This window comes from Rhamphochromis longiceps, linkage group LG12 (genome assembly GCF_057381845.1).
Source record: "Rhamphochromis longiceps isolate RC_006_pf linkage group LG12, R_longiceps_female_GT1.1, whole genome shotgun sequence".
Classification (NCBI taxonomy): domain Eukaryota; kingdom Metazoa; phylum Chordata; class Actinopteri; order Cichliformes; family Cichlidae; genus Rhamphochromis; species Rhamphochromis longiceps.
In genome coordinates this window covers 41,746,368-41,763,697 of record NC_140568.1, presented here as the reverse complement: position 1 = coordinate 41,763,697, position 17,330 = coordinate 41,746,368, and the positions used below count along the sequence as shown (strand labels likewise).

At 40.1% G+C, this 17,330-nt stretch overlaps 1 protein-coding gene across 3 annotated transcripts in view; it reads right to left on the bottom strand.

Moving 5' to 3' along the window:
• The window catches only part of eeig1a (estrogen-induced osteoclastogenesis regulator 1a), a 29,169-nt gene continuing 11,839 nt past the window's right edge, over positions 1-17,330 (bottom strand). For 2 of the 3 annotated variants that reach the window (XM_085426426.1, XM_085426425.1), the window contains 9 exons: positions 10,897-11,017; positions 8,821-8,850; positions 6,653-6,769; positions 4,264-4,310; positions 3,290-3,441; positions 2,388-2,492; positions 1,876-2,277; positions 1,367-1,436; positions 1-78 (listed from right to left, as the gene is read on the bottom strand). In XM_085426426.1, the coding sequence (XP_085282552.1) occupies positions 33-78; positions 1,367-1,436; positions 1,876-2,277; positions 2,388-2,492; positions 3,290-3,441; positions 4,264-4,310; positions 6,653-6,769; positions 8,821-8,850; positions 10,897-11,017 (1,090 nt within the window). In that variant the 3' untranslated portion in view covers positions 1-32. The remainder of the gene's footprint in view (positions 79-1,366; positions 1,437-1,875; positions 2,278-2,387; positions 2,493-3,289; positions 3,442-4,263; positions 4,311-6,652; positions 6,770-8,820; positions 8,851-10,896; positions 11,018-17,330) is intronic. The other variant, XM_085426427.1, reaches the window with a different exon arrangement.

Below are 17,330 nucleotides of genomic sequence, written 5' to 3'. Positions count from 1 at the left end.
TGGTCCACGTGTCGCCTCTCCTGCTGCTCGGTTTAATGGCTCTCGATCACCACGGGCTCGTAGCCACCAGCAGGCACCCTGCAGGGATCCAAACACAGAATCAGAGTTAGCAATAGCAAGCAGAATTCAGTTTCAGAGTTTACCGTTTCTCCACATTAAACAGTGAAAACAGACATGAAAACGGATTAAAAAAGAAAGTGGACTATAGGACTGAACTGTGCATGTTTCACATTCAGATGCATGATATATGCTTCTAAATGGAGAACGGATGTGCTGGTTCACACTAGCAGTAATTTAGCCCTCGTCTTATACTTGCACTTTATGATTTAATGTTTCTATGATCCATGTTTGACCTCCTCTCTCTCTGGTCCAACCGTAATGCTGATTCTGTTCTTGCGAGTTATTAAAAACTTTTATCTTCATAATAATCAGTTTTGTTGAAAAAAGCAAAAAAACCCTCCTAAAAATAATTGAGGGAACACTGGATCATCACAGTAAAACCACTTCAGGGAAATCAATCTACATAGTCAGGAAGCATAAACCACAGTGAATCCATTTCTCTCTCCTCATCCCTCCTCACTGATTGTTCTATAGTTTTGCTTTTTGTTAGTGTGCTTATCACCTCATCACAGCTTGAGACAGGACCTGCAGCCCCGAGAAGGTTTGCTCCATCAAAGCACAGTTTCAAAAGTATTACGGCGATACTAGGAGAGGGGCTGTTACACAAGAAGAGCTGGCAACGCCATCGACCCAGTAGTAGAACTGCTATCTGCTCCTTTGTGCAACGAGGAGCTGGGGGAGCCAGAGCCCTACAGAAGGACCTCCAGTGAGTGACTCATGCATGTTTCTAAGCAGACTGTCATAATCAGACTTCATGAGGAGTCGAGCATCCTCTAGTGGGACCTGAGCTCAGAACAGCACAGTGTACTATAACTGGAAGTTATCATTTTCATACAGCAGCTGAAAAGGACTCACAATAGTTTATGCTTCTCGACTGGACAGACCGATTTACCTGACATTTAACTGAATGAGTTCTAGTGCTCCATAACTGCTGTGAATTACAGCCATAACTCTTAGAAAAAGGAAGAAGCCACCAAATCATAGGAGCCTATTTGAGCTTCTCATAAGAGGGAGAGTGACATAGAGATGGTGAAACAAGGGGAAGAGGATGACAGGGCTTTAAATTCATATTTCAAAGTTGGGTCCTCAGAGGGAGATTTACGGTATGTAAATTATTACATTGCTGTGATTTTCCAGTATTTTTGGAAACCGACTAGACTTCATGCAGCTCCTGCACTCCAATACTGAAACTCAAGTTCTGGGAAGTGAGAAATAAACCAAAAACAAAGACAGCAGAGCTCCTCACCTATTTCCAAGCCTGATGCCGCTGAGCGCCGTGGTTCCGTCTCTGCTGACGAACAGGCGCAGGTTGCTGTCTGAAAGTCCAGAAACACAGAAACTGAGTTAAGGCCAGCTGATGGAAACCAGAAGGCACAGCGAAGAGAAGGTGACGGAGCACAGAGTCGGAAAACTGAAGAAGCGCTCGGGCCAAAGATGGTGCAGCAGCTGCCTTTTTCTGCTTTTAGGCATCAATGAGCTGCTGTCAAATTAACTGTGAGAGCTTCATATGAAGAGATTCACTGTAAACAAATGAGGCCTTACTGAAGAGTTACAGTCTGCAGCTACGGCTGGTGATGACATCATTTCCCACAAATTCACATCAGCTTTACACAGACTACAAATTGCCGGTAAAGCGTGAATCTGCGTTCAGCACCCGGTAAACTTTTTGAAAACACTCCGGAAATAAGTAAACTGTATATTCTCTGAAAAATTATTGTACTAAGCAGCATGTTTTTGATCTTTTCTTTTTTGTACCTTCAGTGTGGCTGATGTCTGCAAAGTTCTGGCTTTGGACGATTTTCTCCACGATGTCGTCGGCATCCATGCGAGTGTCGTTCACCCAGGAGGGGTGACTCTCCACCGAGTCCTGCTTCCTCCTGAAACACAGTGAAGAATGAAGATTGTGTAGTTTGAACAGAACTAGGCTACCAATCACACGACCAAGCGTACTCTGTGTGTACCTCGGAGGCCTATTTGGGGGTAAAACTGGTCGTGGGGGTCGAGGGGGTCTCTCCGGACGTCCAGCGTCCTTGTCCCCATCTGGGGGGGTGTCAACCGTGAAGCACAAGCCCCCGGAGGTGCTGCTTCCTGTCGAGGTATTTCTGCGATGCGTGAGGTCCGACAGGCTGGAGGAACAGGAGTGCTCCGTGCTGTATCCTGCAGAAGGCCGTGAGGACATCAGTGTCAGATGTTAAACAGCAGCGGTGTTAAAATCATGCTCACCCCGTCATGGATGAAACATCCGTGTGAGACCTGAGATTGTGTACCTGAGATTTTGCTGTGCTGGCTGGCATAGCTGGAGTTACGAGAGTGACCAGACTGGAAAGCTTCTGCGGGAACCGACGGATTCACCTCAGATTCCTCCAGGAGTCCTGAAGGTACACAAAGAAGAAAAAAGCACCACTGTTACCACCTCATACGTGATAATAATTGGTAAAAATGTCTGTAAAGAGCAGACATAATGCAGTCTTTTCACTTTCGCAGCAGAAATCTAACCATCTATATATTTACGGCTTGTGGTTGAGGATCTGCACGTTTTCTTTGCATGGAAAAGGTTAACAAACTCAGCCTTCCAAGTCTGAAACGAAAACAGGTTTCTTTTTTTTTAGTTTAATTCAAACCTAAAATCCTAAACGCAGTCGGCTAGTTTTCCCATACAAAGAAAATTAACTCTGGGAATTTCTGGCTCCAAGCAAAACATCTGGCTGAGATTTAGGAAAGTTGGGCCGAGATCTAAAAGATTGGAGTCCAATTTCAAGAACACATGATGAAGAGAAATCTGTCCGTGGATTCAACTCAAATCTCTTCTGACTTAAACTTCACTGCACCTGGAAAACAGCTGTGGGGGTGTAAAACCATTTTATTGATTCAGAATCCAAAGAAAATCTGCTCATCAAATTCAAATCCTTCCAAATATCTCCCTAAAACTCAAGATAAACAGTAAAGTACACCTTTCACCTTCCAAGTGTAATATACTGATCATTTACATATTTGCTCTTTGTATTACCAGTCTCTTCCTCTCAGACATATTGTGCTTTTCCTTATTTTTCTGTCATACTAAACCTGTTAAAATGATGAAAGGTCATATAAAACATGCCCAAGGTTTAGGCTTCAGCCTGCTACAGATGCTCAGTTTCAGTCCTATTTCTTCGTAGCACACGTTGTGTACCTGAGCTGATGATGGAAGGCCGATGTTTGGAGCCTCGGCCCAGGGAAACCCCTCCCGGCGGTCCAGGCTCAGCAGTGCCCTCCCCCTTGCAGTCCAGCTGCAGGGTGTGCTCCTGTCCTGGGATGGAGATGGACTTTGCTGTGCTTTGAGGTCTGCAGGGTAAAAAAAAGGAAAAGAGAAAAGATACACAGCTTATCAGCCTGGGACAGACTAAATGGGGACAGAGGTGCAGTTCTGCTTAGCTTGGCACGCTCAGATAAGATTTGTTTTATTGAGGGAGGAAAAACTGAGTCATTTTGGCAACAAAGGACAGAACAGCACAAAGTTATAAGCACTAAGGAATCTGGTTGAAATGAACTTTAAATACCAGTAACATATTAAATACCAGTGGATTGCGCAAAAGGTTTTACTGCTATGCAATACTGTAGAAAATATTGTTTGTTAAGCTGGAAATGTATAGTCTGTCTGTTTGTTTTTTTACTTTCACAAATATTACATAAAGAAAAAATAAACAGAAATCTTCAAGACTTCCAAAGAGTAACTAAAATCCCCCACAATAAAAAACACTTTAAAAACTATTATCTGTGGTCTGGAGTATGTTCGCCTTCACAGTAAAAGTTGTGCCTTATCACGGCAACCACAATGTTTCCAAAGGTGCAGCTTTTATTTTGGAGGCAAGCGTTCCCGTTTCCAGTTTGTGCCACTCTTTTCACAGTGTCACTACTACTGCCCAGCAAGTAGTGTTTGCAGACAAGTCATCATCTTCCATGCAAACTGCAGGCAACTACGTAAATCTGACACCAGTCAAACCAATCGCAAGGTTTTTGCTGCAGCACATTTTTCCCTAGCAACCTAGAGGATGCCTGAGCCCTGCATGCACAGCTAATCACATATTTATTTATCAGTTTTAATCATTAGCACATCTTTTGAGAATTCATTGTGACATCTTACATCTCACACTGAGGATTACTCACGTTTTAAAGCACGGATCTCCTGACAGGAGGGTCATCCCAATGATCACCTTTTGGGGAAAAAATTAAAAGAGCATTTTTTTAAAACTCTGTCATTTGAAGGACATCTCAAACAGGAAATTGATTTCAGACAATGAAACAAACAAACAAACAAAAAAAGTACTTTAAAGCCCTAACTAAAGAATAATCTACTTTTGTCACAAGATTCATCATGGATTCATTCATCAGATTCATCATGGCCACACACATCCACTCAGGGTAAACAAACCTTTTCATGACACTTTTCAATACCTTTAAATCTTTCATCTAAGTTTCTGATAATCATTACTACCAGTTCACGATGGATAATATGGATAAATCCACAACGCAACAGGAGATGCCGAAACCTCACAGAGGCAAGACGACATCATCCACCGACACCAGCGACCTGACAACAGATATCGAAGTCAGTGTTCTTGCATCGATAAATAAAAAACTGGACTTACTTGGAGCACTACATAACAAAATAAAAAAAAAAACTCCTATCAAGTCTTAAATGCATGCATAACTACATCGAAAAATTCAAGAAAACAAAACCATGAAGGAAACAATATCGAACATCCAAACAAGCAGCATGCCTGACAAAACCAGCTTCTCTGGCATTACTCAGCTGAAACTACAAGACTTCGAGTTATACCTACTCACAACCTAAATATGAAAACTTCCAGATTAGCCCTTTATCCACAGTTAAAATGAAGATGCTTCCACAACTTAATTACCTGTTTTAATTGCTTCCAATTACCTTACTTAAATCCATCATTAAATCTAAATCAAACTTAATAACTCACTGGAACCACCTAAATGATCAGATAAATTAATAAAAATAATTAATACAAGGAAAAAACTCATATTCAGACTAAGTTAATATGTACCTCAGAAACGACAACAGTAATTTCACCGGGAAAAAGACTTTGCCTTCTCTCTACCACCTCAGACCTCTGAATTAAAACATGCATGAATATATTTTACCCAACCAGGAACACAAACCTACAACTTATACAGTATAAAGTTATTCACACATCACTCAAAGGAAAATGGTTCAAATGGTTTTGTCGATACAGGCGCTTGTTAACTAAGGCGGTGTGAAAATAATTATCGGCGCTACCCAAACTGTACACATGTAAACCTTTTCATTCCACTGTTGTAACGTAACCTAAAGCTGGCAGATTTTATTTTATTTCACTTGTTCAACACATTGTTATCTTTACTTCATTTTTCATTTTCCTTTCAGTTTCAAAGTGAAGTCAGACCCTAACCCAGTGGCTGAAACCTCCCAAAAATGTCCATCTTACGCTCATGCCGAGATGTAACGTGACTAAACTGAAAAGACCGTTTTCTTAAGAAGTAATGAGCATCAACTGGAAAAGCCTGGAGTAGTTCCCATTAATCCCATCTGTGACGTGTGAGTCACAAACATCTGCGCAACACAAAGTCTTCCAGAAACTCGAGATGACAAAAAGACTCGTGACTGTTTTGCTTCACAGAGTGGTTTGTGTTCATGGTCACTGGGTGGCGCCATAGAGTTCCTGAACTTCCCAGCCTCCATCATCCACAAAGTCAATGAAGTGACTCAGCTTCATCGTAAGCTGTGCTCATTTCCATTGTGTTTATACAAAAACAATTTCAATTAAAAAGAGAAACATTTCTTGAAGCCTAAAACGACGCCTGTTTTTTTAAATTTATTTTTTTGTCAAGGACACTAAACAGTTATTGAAGAAAAAAAAAAAAACGCATAAAAACCTAATAATTTCACAGATTGAGAAATAAATTCTATTTTCTTGGTACACTTTAGGACCCTTAGTACCAACTGAGCATCATTTTAACCTCCCTGAGTATTTTTGCTGATCGTGTCCATCCCCCTTATGACCACTGCATGATCGCCTCAAATTGGTTTCTTGAACACACCAGTGAGCTCACTGAACCCAAATGGCCTTCAGATCTCAATAGAACACCTTTATAATGTGTTATAACACAGGATTTACATCTTGGATGTGCAGCTGACAAATCTGCAGCAGCTGTGTGATGCTGTCATGTCAACATGGACCAAAAGCTTTGGGGAATTTTTCCAGCACACTGTTGAATTAAGGCTGTTAAGGATGTCCAACCAGGTACCAGCTAGTCTCCTTTTAATGCAGCAGGTTTTTTTGAGTATTTCAGCACCACACTATCATCATAAAACACAAACACAATGAAGGTGAAAAAGACATGACACTGGTCCTGGAAGGAGGCAGATCTCATCACAACTCAGCTTTAAATAAAAGAGGGGACAACTTCCTCCTCATTCTCTGTCTGTCCAGTCTGTTCACTTCTTAATAAACATCCATTATTCCTATTTCAGTGCTCATCTCCTTGCCTTCAGTATGGAGTTGTCCTGCCGTGTGTTCTTCGTGTCATATCCCTCCAGCAGACAGCAGCGCACGGTGGAGCCCGAACCTGCGAACTCCGCCATGTTGAGGTCTGTGAAGCCCAGCTGGGCGTGAAGAGAAGTTTGAACAGAGTTAATTCAAGCTGCTCTAATGGAGGCCTTCCCCGGTCTTTATTTTTGGCACACGTTCGAGGTAAAGCAGATTTCTGAGACACCCATCATTTAGCAAGCCAAGTAATTTTACGCAGTTATCGTCACAAGCGTTTGAAGTGTGAAGCAGATGACAGAGTGCAAAAACCACAAGTCAGTCTTTACAGACATCAACCCAGACTGAGAGTGAAACCTGCATTTTGAAAGTTGTTTTAAGTATCCTTTTTTTTTTTATTGTACTGATGTTACATAGTTTCATAACATCAGTTTATCTTATCAGTTTTAGTTTGATTAATCTTCACTTTCACTGGTTCTCTGTTGTAGAAACTACAGTCTTTCTTTTAAATGTCCTCTGCAGACTTTAAACATCCATTTCTTTCCTTTATAATTATCTGTCAAACCACTTCAAAGCCCAACTGTTTCAGATGTCTTACTCCTTTTTAGGATGGCAGATTTACAACAGATAAACATTAAACATTTAGGTTAAAAGCAATCCACTTGTTGCATGGTCATAAACATTAGTAAATAAGTGTGGCACTTTCTGTTTATGCTACTCGACAGATGAGTTTTTCTTTTATATATTTAATGTTCAGTGGTTAATTCTCATTAAATATGACCAATTTTTGAGGTCCTCGTGAGCCAAACACTGCTTAAGAGCTTCGTTTCTGACGTGTTTTTCTACTCTTGGCCTTATGATATCATGGAGGGGATATCCCTAATATGGTCATCTTAAGAGCACAGAAGCCCCATCCACCTGCACATTATTCCTTTTGCGTGCGCAAAGCAGTTCATCAGAAAAAAGTTGCATGAAAGTGAGAGGATTTAATAGGTCTGTTTAATCTGGTATGAGATAAGGATTATTTTGAACTTGAAATCATGCAAAGCTACTCTAGTAGAGTGCAAGAATGGAAATAAGGACCTGGAAATGAGCTGAACAAGACATGGACTGACATTTATAGTGTTTTTCTAATCTTACTGACCACTCAAAGCACCTTAGACTACAAACCACCTTCATTCACAGCTTTATGGTAAACTCTTTAAGCAGCCTACCTCTCATCCAATTTGCAATCACCAATTCGGGAGCAAATATTCGCAGATTTCCGACATTACTACATTCACGTGAGCACAACATTGAGCCAGTAAGATTAAAACCATGAAATCTTTATAAACTGATTTATAAAATAATCTTTATTGGTTATGATTTGCTTCCACCAGCTATCAAACCACACAATTTAACATTTCCATCTCAGGATCTTATTTTTCTTATGTACAGCAGCCCTGTTTACAAGCCATAAGGCAGATCCTTTAATCCCTTTTAATACTCCTTCAATAATCCTGCTTTTTTCACCCTAAACCACTTGATGAAAGACCTCTTCCTCCACTTCTTATCAGTAAATGTTTTAATGCTGATGAACTGGTTGTAGATGTCAATCAGGGATTTAAAGACAGCCACTGATCACACTGATAAGAAAGGGTCTGCATGACCTTTATCTCAAAATCAGACCACAGAGCTTTTTGCCAGGTGGAAACGATGTTATTTTTATAGCCCTCTCAAGAAAAGTGTTCCCAGATTCTTTGGGGTAGGTCCTGTTTTCTTAGGTGTGTGTTTAAGGAAGCCGTCTTCTAAGGAGGGAAGCGAGGTATATTTAACTGAAGGAAATCTAAATCAAGAACGAGGCGAATGCAGAGGAAACGGTTCCTGTCGGGCAGCAACGTCCAGGGATCAACAAAAGTTTATGTGCACGAGGGGGTTTGACCTTGGAGTTACATTTACGAGACGCTACTCATTTGTTCGGAGCTTTTACGGTTACAGTTACGGTTAAGGATAGGAAGACGCTAACAGGATGTTTCTGCAGATTCTGGGCAAATGTGATGGGAATATGATTCATTTTCATGTCCGGCTGATGGAATGCTGGCCAAACACTTCAGGGAATGCTAATATTTACATGAAACCGCTCATCTGTAACTGTATGTGTTTATGAATGTGAGAGGTGAGGAGCTCTTACCTTAGTGTACGCCTTTCCTCCTTTGAGTTCCTGCAGGGAAAACAGGAAGACTGTAATGAACTGAATGATTCAACTTCATATTACAGCATCCTTCTGATTACAGGGCTCCTAAAAGATGGATGAAATTAAAGGCTGAGGGCACACACATGGCTCCGGTGTAGCTCAGTGAGCCGCTGAGGTGGCATTCACATGGGAGAATTAGCATCAAGCCTGCATTTCTGTGGCGGTGGCTACACCAGCTACACTGAAAAGACTTAAGGTTTAATGTTTAAAAGACTTAACATATATCACAAATCAGAAAAGGTCCCTATTTACAAGACTATGGTCTGATGTCTTTTGGTATCATTTTCCATCATTTTCTTAGCAGAAAGAAGAAAAATGATAAGCTCTTGTATATTAAAGCCTACTTAAACAATTTTTAAAAGGAATTACAGAGATTTTCATCAGTCCTAGTGAATTTTTTTGTTTTTTGTTCAGGGTTTTCCATTGGAACAGCAAAACCTCTTTGGTAGGAACCAAAACTTCAGACATAAATGCCATGACATATATGAACGTACCATCCTGGAGGAGACTGACTATGAGCCAAATTTTCTGAACAGGGAAAATAGGATGCAAGTCCAATCCTCAGAGCTCATAGATGTGGTTACTTTTACTAGTGATTAACAAAATTTGCGCTTTTTTCTAAACACAGGCACACTCAGTTCATTTGAATATCAAGCACAAAAAATAAAACCTGTTTTTTTGTTTTTATCTGTGTTAATTATCAGCACAATTAGCAGTAAATTGCATGTTGCAAATGTTAGAAAATAAATTTGCATGCTTGATTTCAACATTTTCCTCCCTACACTTGGAACTCCCAGATATACACATGCAAAATGGTCAGTTGCAAAAAATCTCTACACAATTCTTATAAACAATTTTATCAGTACAGTGTAAATACCAAAATTACTGTTTTTAATGCCAAAACCCAGTTTGCACTGGTACATCACCAACTGGCCCTCTCTGTGCAGGTACCATCTCAGGCTGTAGTTTTAATTTAAATAAATAAATAAATAAATAATTAAATCCGCCAGGAGGGGTTAGAGGGGTTGCTTTTAAGGAGTTGCCCTGTTGCTGCTTCTCCAGCAAACCTGTTGTCTACATCCTCTGCACCAAACCAGCTGAAATGGATTCATAATAGTTTACAGTTGTGAAAACAAGTTTTTATCAGTTGCGTGAAATTGCCAAAGCTAAGCCTTATCTTCCTCCAAGAGACCTAGAAACACTTATCCATGCCTCCATCACCTCTAGACTGGAATACTGCAATTCTCTCTAATTAGGTCTTCAACACTCATCTCTTCATAGCTTGCAGTTCGTCCAAAATGCCGCTGCACGTCTTTTAACAGGTGTTAAAATGTATGAACACATCACTCCAGTTTTAGCAAATTTACACTGGCTCCCTGTAAAATATCGTATTGACTTTAAGATTCTTTTACTTACTTTTAAAGTTTTAAATAATATGGCGCCTAGTTTTTGTTTTGTTTTTTTGTTTTTTTAAACAAACTCCTCCACATGTATGACCCCAAAAGAGCACTGAGATCATCTCGCCAGATGCTCTTAGCACAACCAAGGTCTCGATTGAAGCATAGAGATCGGGCCTTCGCAATAGCAGCACCCAGACTCTGGAATAATCTGCCAGAGGAGATTCGTACTTCAGAGTCTATTCAGTCTTTTAAATCGAGTCTTAAAACTCAATTTTTTACTTTGGCTTTAAATTCGAGTTCAGTATGAGCACCATCAGGCCTGTTTTATGTTTTTATTGTTAATTCACCGTCTTCTTATTTATCTGTATTCGTTTCTCTATTGTTTTCTCTTGTTTTTAACCAACAGTGAAGCACTTTGGTCAACTCTGTTGTTTTTAAATGTGCTATACAAATACATTTTGAATTGAATTATTTCTAACTGGACAGGCTGATCTCCCTGAAGTTTAACTGACTTTGTGTTTTGCTGCGATCGAGTGTTCCCTTCATCTTTTTGAGCAGCTTAGGAACCCAAAGTTTGTCCCCAGAGCTGACGAGGCCACTTTGACAGGCGTACCTTCCTGACTGACACCCTGCAGACAGACGGGTCCAGAACTCCAGTGTGGGGGTTGGCGCTCATTTTGGACACAAAGGTAAACCTCTTCCTCCAGCGCACACAGTGATTGTGAACCTCCTCTCTGTAAGACAGAAAAACAGGCTTCATTACATTTTGCAGTGCCTTTGCATTTCTTCATACTCCTCACTTGAAAACGATGCCAGATTGCACAAACATAAAGTCTGTATTTATACACAGACCTAAATTAAAAGCAGAATATTTTCCCAATCTCAATTTAAGGTCAAAACAAACATCGCTATATTCTCTGCCTTCAGAACGTCACATTTTTTCCAGTCCTGTCATACCCGTCTCACAGCCTCATGACCAGTGTGTCCACTGAGGATCAGATTCATCAGAGCTGTGCTGAGAAAGCATGTCATGATCCAGTTTTTCCAAAACTAACTGCAGGGCAGAGTCGGCTCCCAGGGCTTCTGACACCGATTACAATTTTTCATTTCAAAAACGTTTACGATTGTCTCGGCCTCTCACACAAACCCCACATCGTCGACCTACAATGTTGATTTTCCCACCTGTCTGACTGACAAGAAACCCATCAAGGAAGTGGTTTACAATGGTGACGAGACTTCTGTGAAAACCCAGACTGGCTTGTGAAAAACCTTTAAGTACCCATGCATCCTGGTTAACGTGTGGGAACAGAACAATAGGTGTAAAAACAGACCGGCTCAGTGATCTGTTTGTTCCTGAAAACAAATTCCTGAGAAGTGTCCTAGAGACGCCACAACAGCAGCTGATGGGAAAATGTGCATCCAGATCTTTGGAGTTCGTAATCAAATAAAGCACTTGATGTGTAACGTGTTGGTAAGATGAAATTCCCATCAAAATTGGATTTTCTGCAGTCCGGTGTGACATCAAGATCTTTTTTGTTTCTATTTTAGAGCTCATGTTTTATTTATTTCTAATAAATATAAAACATAAGCTGTTAAAATAAGCAAGCGCATTTTAGCATACCACTATTGTAGCTAATGGTAATGTCATTAGCCTTCCTGGTATTTGGACATTGCAGCAGGATCTTTTAAGCATGTGGAAATGTTCGTGGAAATCTATCCAATTTAAGTGTTTCCCACAGAATCAGATTTCATTTGTGGCATTGGCAGCTTGGACGATGCTTGCATCTGCAAACATTTTAGCTGCAAGATTCAAACAAATCAGCCGATTCTCAAAGTGAACTCAAACTCTGTGGGCTTAGACTGACGCTAGCACTCGTTATTCTTCTCTAGAGTCTCAGTCTCCTCAGTGGAACAGCACAAAAACCAGTTTAACACTTACTGAAGGTTCTGGTTAGCAGGTGGAGTCCAAGACAGAGAAGGTAAAGTACATTTGACCTCAGGACAAGCTTATCTGGGGTCAGGCTAGCCACCAGGAAGTCAGGAAGCACTGGGGCTACTGAACTAACCACCTCCAGCGCCACTGAAATGTAGTCATAAGCGAAGTCTAAAGCAAAGAATAAAAGTTTTAGTTAAAACTCTTATTCAAATTTAGAGTCACTGACTGTCAAAGTTGTATCCATTAGTTGGTTATTTAAAAAAAAAATGACTGAAAGCTAACCATTGTGCACCCGCATTCCCAAATGTCAAAGCAATCTCTCCCCATAATGAGCATGTTCTGTAATGTTTGAGCTTCTAGAATAGGAAAATTCCCAGAAATGGTTCTATTTTCAGGAATGACATGGCCATCATTCCCAGTTATTGTGATGCCAGCACAAGAACCACTGAGGAATAAAGCCAAAGTCTTTCTATAAGCAAGTCTCACCACTTGCATCCCTCTCTGGGAAGTTATTTTGATTTTGATTACCAATTTAGCTTCAGTTTCAGTGGCCTCGAGGACACCAACAACACATGTACAGAATCACCAGTAAATCTTTTATTTATTTATTTTTTTTAATGCTTAAAGTTTGCAGATTTTGCCCCAAATAAAAAAAGTTTTGCTTCGGATTTCTTTTTGGGGGCTGTTACAGATTCTTCCACAGGTTTGCTCTCATCATCTTTTGTGTGTCATTTATAACAATTCTTATACATGTACTGAGCAAACAAACAGAATCTCCAGTCCGGCTTTGACAGTCACTAGTCATCTACCGTTATTAAAGCAAACACCCTGAAACATGAGTCAGTGAAGCATTCTGACACAGATGACTGATTTCACATAATACGCCTTTTTTGACATAGTGCCAAACGTTTGAAGCCAGCCCTGAGTTAATGTTTATTAATATAAACACACCATAAGTTACAATAAAGAACTTTAAATATAACCGTGAACATACACTCTGTGGACTTGGAGTTTTTAGAAAAGACACACATTCTGCAGAATGAGCAGGAACATTGTCGGATTACATTTCATGGGTTAAAAAAATTATAATTTTGATCATTTAACCAAGGGTTTGACAACATGAACATTTCTTTGTTCTCTCTCTGTGGGTTTCAATTGTAGTGAAACATCTTTCTGTTAATATTGGGGAGATCACAGTACGATAAAACACTTTATATCATCTGTCATTTTAATTTAACACCTCGTGATAAACTACTAAATCCAGATGTTTCCTAAGCACACATGGAAGTTTCTGCTGTGGAGTGATTATGCTTCTGACTTCAAGTTATTGCTTGTAAATGGGTACCGTCAAGGAAGAACACCCTGTAAAACCTTAGATGACCAACCAGCATTAATTAGCAGAAAGCTAGCTTATATGGCTAAATTGGCCTCTCTGTAAGAAATGTTTTGTTTACTTCCACATTTTGCATGCAATCAAATATGTATTTTAGCTAGGCTTCAATTCAGCCAACCGCTGTACAATGGGATCAGTAGGAAGTAGAATGGCTCTGCTTAAAGCAAGCAGTTTCCTTTAGGTTGAACGTGTCTAAACTTGTAAAACTTTTAGGTGTTTTCACAGGTTGTCTTTTCTTACCTCCACCAAAAATGAGGTAAGAAAATGTCTTTTTTGTTGATAAACGTCTTTTTTTTTTGGTATTTGAGTTAAAATTTACTGAGATGTGCCAGCAGTGTTTCGTTGCGAGTAGCAGTGTGTTATTTGCACCTAAATATAAATGTTTGGTGCTAAAGGAGAGACATCCAAAAAAAGCCAAAGTCAGGATGTTTCAAGTTGTTCTTAAATCTCTAAAATACTATAGGGCATGCTCATTATGGGGGGACGAAAACACTACGTAAAGGTTAGTATTTATTATTGTGAAGTTATGAGAATCTACACTTTACTGTGAATCACCATCATCTTGTCAGCCAAACATTTCTGTTAAATACCATCCTGCTGAAAAGCCCCATAATTTGTGTAAATGTTCTGTCAATCAGGAGTGAAATGAGATGAAAAAAAAGTCATGTTTTTCTCCTTCTAAATGGCAAACAGCTCATTTTGGAAAGTCTGTAACAGCATGCTGAGAAGGAATAGATTAAATGGACAGCCAAATGTTTCTGGAGTCACTTAAACTGCGTGACGCCTCCTTAATCCCACCACATATAAATCACAGACACGGCGGGCTTCGTGATCAGCACTAATGAGCTCAATTTCTATTACAGCTCCTTTGGATTTAAAAGTTAGTGTGACAATACACCAAGTGTTTCCTCACCAATCCCACACAGCACCCTCGAACTGTACAGAGGAACATTTACACTCAAACAACTCCCAGTGACTGCTCAACACAGAAAACCAATACAACAAAAAAGAAAATGAATTAAGCTGCAGGATATTCATGAAACAGTACAAAAGTGACTCGAAAAAGTCTTTATTCCAACACTAAAGTAGCAAAACCAACAGAAGACCAGTGATGTGTGTTTGAAGTATCTTAGTTTTTCCTGTTACACTTTGTAGATGATCCCTACACGCTCAGCTCATCGAGTCAACTTCTGAATTACCGAGAATAAGTCTGTGAACACAAGCAGCTTTGCTTCCTTTGCTGGGTGGCTGGGCTCAGCATTAGCGGTAGGATGAGGAGCTCAGATATCCAGAGGGATCTTTAGAGTAGAGCTGCTGCTTCTATGAAACGAAAGGAGCTAGTTGAGGAAGTTTGATGATCTGGTTAGGAGACCAGGCACATCCAACTGGAAGAGACCCTGGGGAAGACCCAGAACCTGCTGGGTTGACATCTGGGTCTACTACCATGGGAACACCTTAGAATCCCCTTGGAGGAACTGGAAAGGCTGAGCGCGAAGAAGGATGTCTGGTATAATCTGCTTAGCCTGCTACCACCGCAACCAGACCTCAGATAAGATAATGGAGATGATGCATAGACAGATGGCTGGACAGGTGGATGGATTGATGGACGAACAAATGGATGTCTGTGTTGTCGTCAATTAGGTTTTTTGCAACATTTCCATTAGGCATAATTAACTCCAGAAAAATCAGTGATTACTTTTCTGAATTTACCCAAAGCGCAGCTACTCTCATGTGCTCTGCTGGTTTGTGAAGTCAAGTTTAAAACTGTCAAGATGAGCTTTCTCGCCATCTTGCCGGATAGATCCAACTGGAAAACCGAATGCTCATTGGCTAAAAACTTGTTAATCACAAATCATTAGCCCGAATAATCCTGTTTTAAAAAATATACTTCACCATCATTTCAAACGAGTGATTGACCACATAAACTCATCAGGTATTTACTAAGGTCTCATATGAAGGCCGTTATTCCCACAGACCTGTACAGGACTGGTCTTTTACCAACAATGGGTATCAGCCCCTGGTGGCCATTAAGAAAAGTGCAGCTTTAAAGCATTTGTGCACGGGATTCACTTTTCAGACCAGAAGCTACGCCCATCTTTTATAGTCCATGCTTAGCAGATGTTTTTGCATCAAACATAACTTACTTTGAAAAAACTTCATAGGGGAGAACAAACATGCCACCTTTAGTCTTCCACTTCTACACTTGGGTCACTTACATGTTAAATTAAAATCAAAAGGATTCATCATGTGTAGCCCATGAATATGCATAATGAATTTGCTTGCACTCTTTAAGAAAACACTAATACACAAATTTATGGAAAACTGGCCTAAAAACATTGCTCTGGACCAGTCAGACAGTCAGATCAGGAGTTCAGTTAAAAATCTTTTTTTTTACTTTTAATTTCAGCCACTTCAGTGTACATGAGGTCGAGCTGTCTCAAATGACACGCACAGTGTCTATAGTTAGCAGCAGCTGCTCCTCACACTCCCATCCCCCCTTCATCTTTATTCATAGCTCTCCACAATGTGTTGTGTGATTTGTACCACTATCATCTTGTTTTTCCTTCTTCTTTTAATTCTTTTTCTCACAGTTAGCAAATGTTAAACAGCTGAGCCAGTTACACGTTTGCACGTTTACAATGAATTAAATACTATTCTGAGTACATTTTAGTCATATTATTCAGAGCTCTTGTCTTTTAACAGCAACTCATCCTACTACAGGGGAATGAACAGATCACACTTGCATATATAAAAGCATGTAATATGTGTTTTCTGTTTAAGATAATTTAAGAATTAAAAGTACTAAACAGTTTACATTTTTGCCTCTATGTTTTTTATTGCCCTAAACGGTGTTCTTTGGCTACATTTAAATTATTTATTCCTTGTTATTGTATTTATTAGCCTGGAAGTCTATTACAAAGAAGAGGCAGTATTACTCACATATAAAACCTGTTGTTTACGGCTTTATGGAGCTAAAATAATCAGACATCATGTGCTGGCTTATCCAAAGAAAGTTTGTTGCTTTTATTAAAATCAAAATTTGAGTTTTTAACTTCTAAACAAATGACAAGAGAATCTATTGTAACTTACTACATGCACAACCCCCTCCTAAAACTTTAACCCTTCACCAAAGTCTAATTCCCAAACAGGCCATATAAAGAGGTGAAGGAAGGTAAAATGTTTTAATCTCTCTATCCCTGGAAACGAGTGAGGTTCCAAGAAGAGTCAAAACACAAGAACACACACACACACACACACACACACACACTTATCAGGACCCCCACGCTTTTGGTCAGTCAGTGTGTAAGGTGGAGCGTTCCCAAACCACATTCCTCAGTCCAGATGGCTTTGTTCAGGCTCCATGGAAACCTCTCACTCAAATCCACCGACCGCTTTCCCAGCAGCTTGGAGGAGGAGGAGGCGGAGGAGCAGCTCACACCAACACTCGGCTTCACCCTGGTACATTTTTACAAGGTGTTTGTTTCTAATCTCACCTGCTGCCTTTGACTCTCTTCTGTTCCCTGTTTTCACTCTCACACTTTTCCTTTAATGCAGGAGGAGGCTGCCGTGAGTTTCTCCCCCATTACCCCAAATTCTGCAGAAGAGGTTTTAACAGAGTGCTTTCTGGCTCTGCTCACACCAGCTCTGGCTTCTGCTCTTTACATGTGCCTCGGCTGTCTGTAACGAAAACAACCTTGGAACAAAACCAAAGGAAACA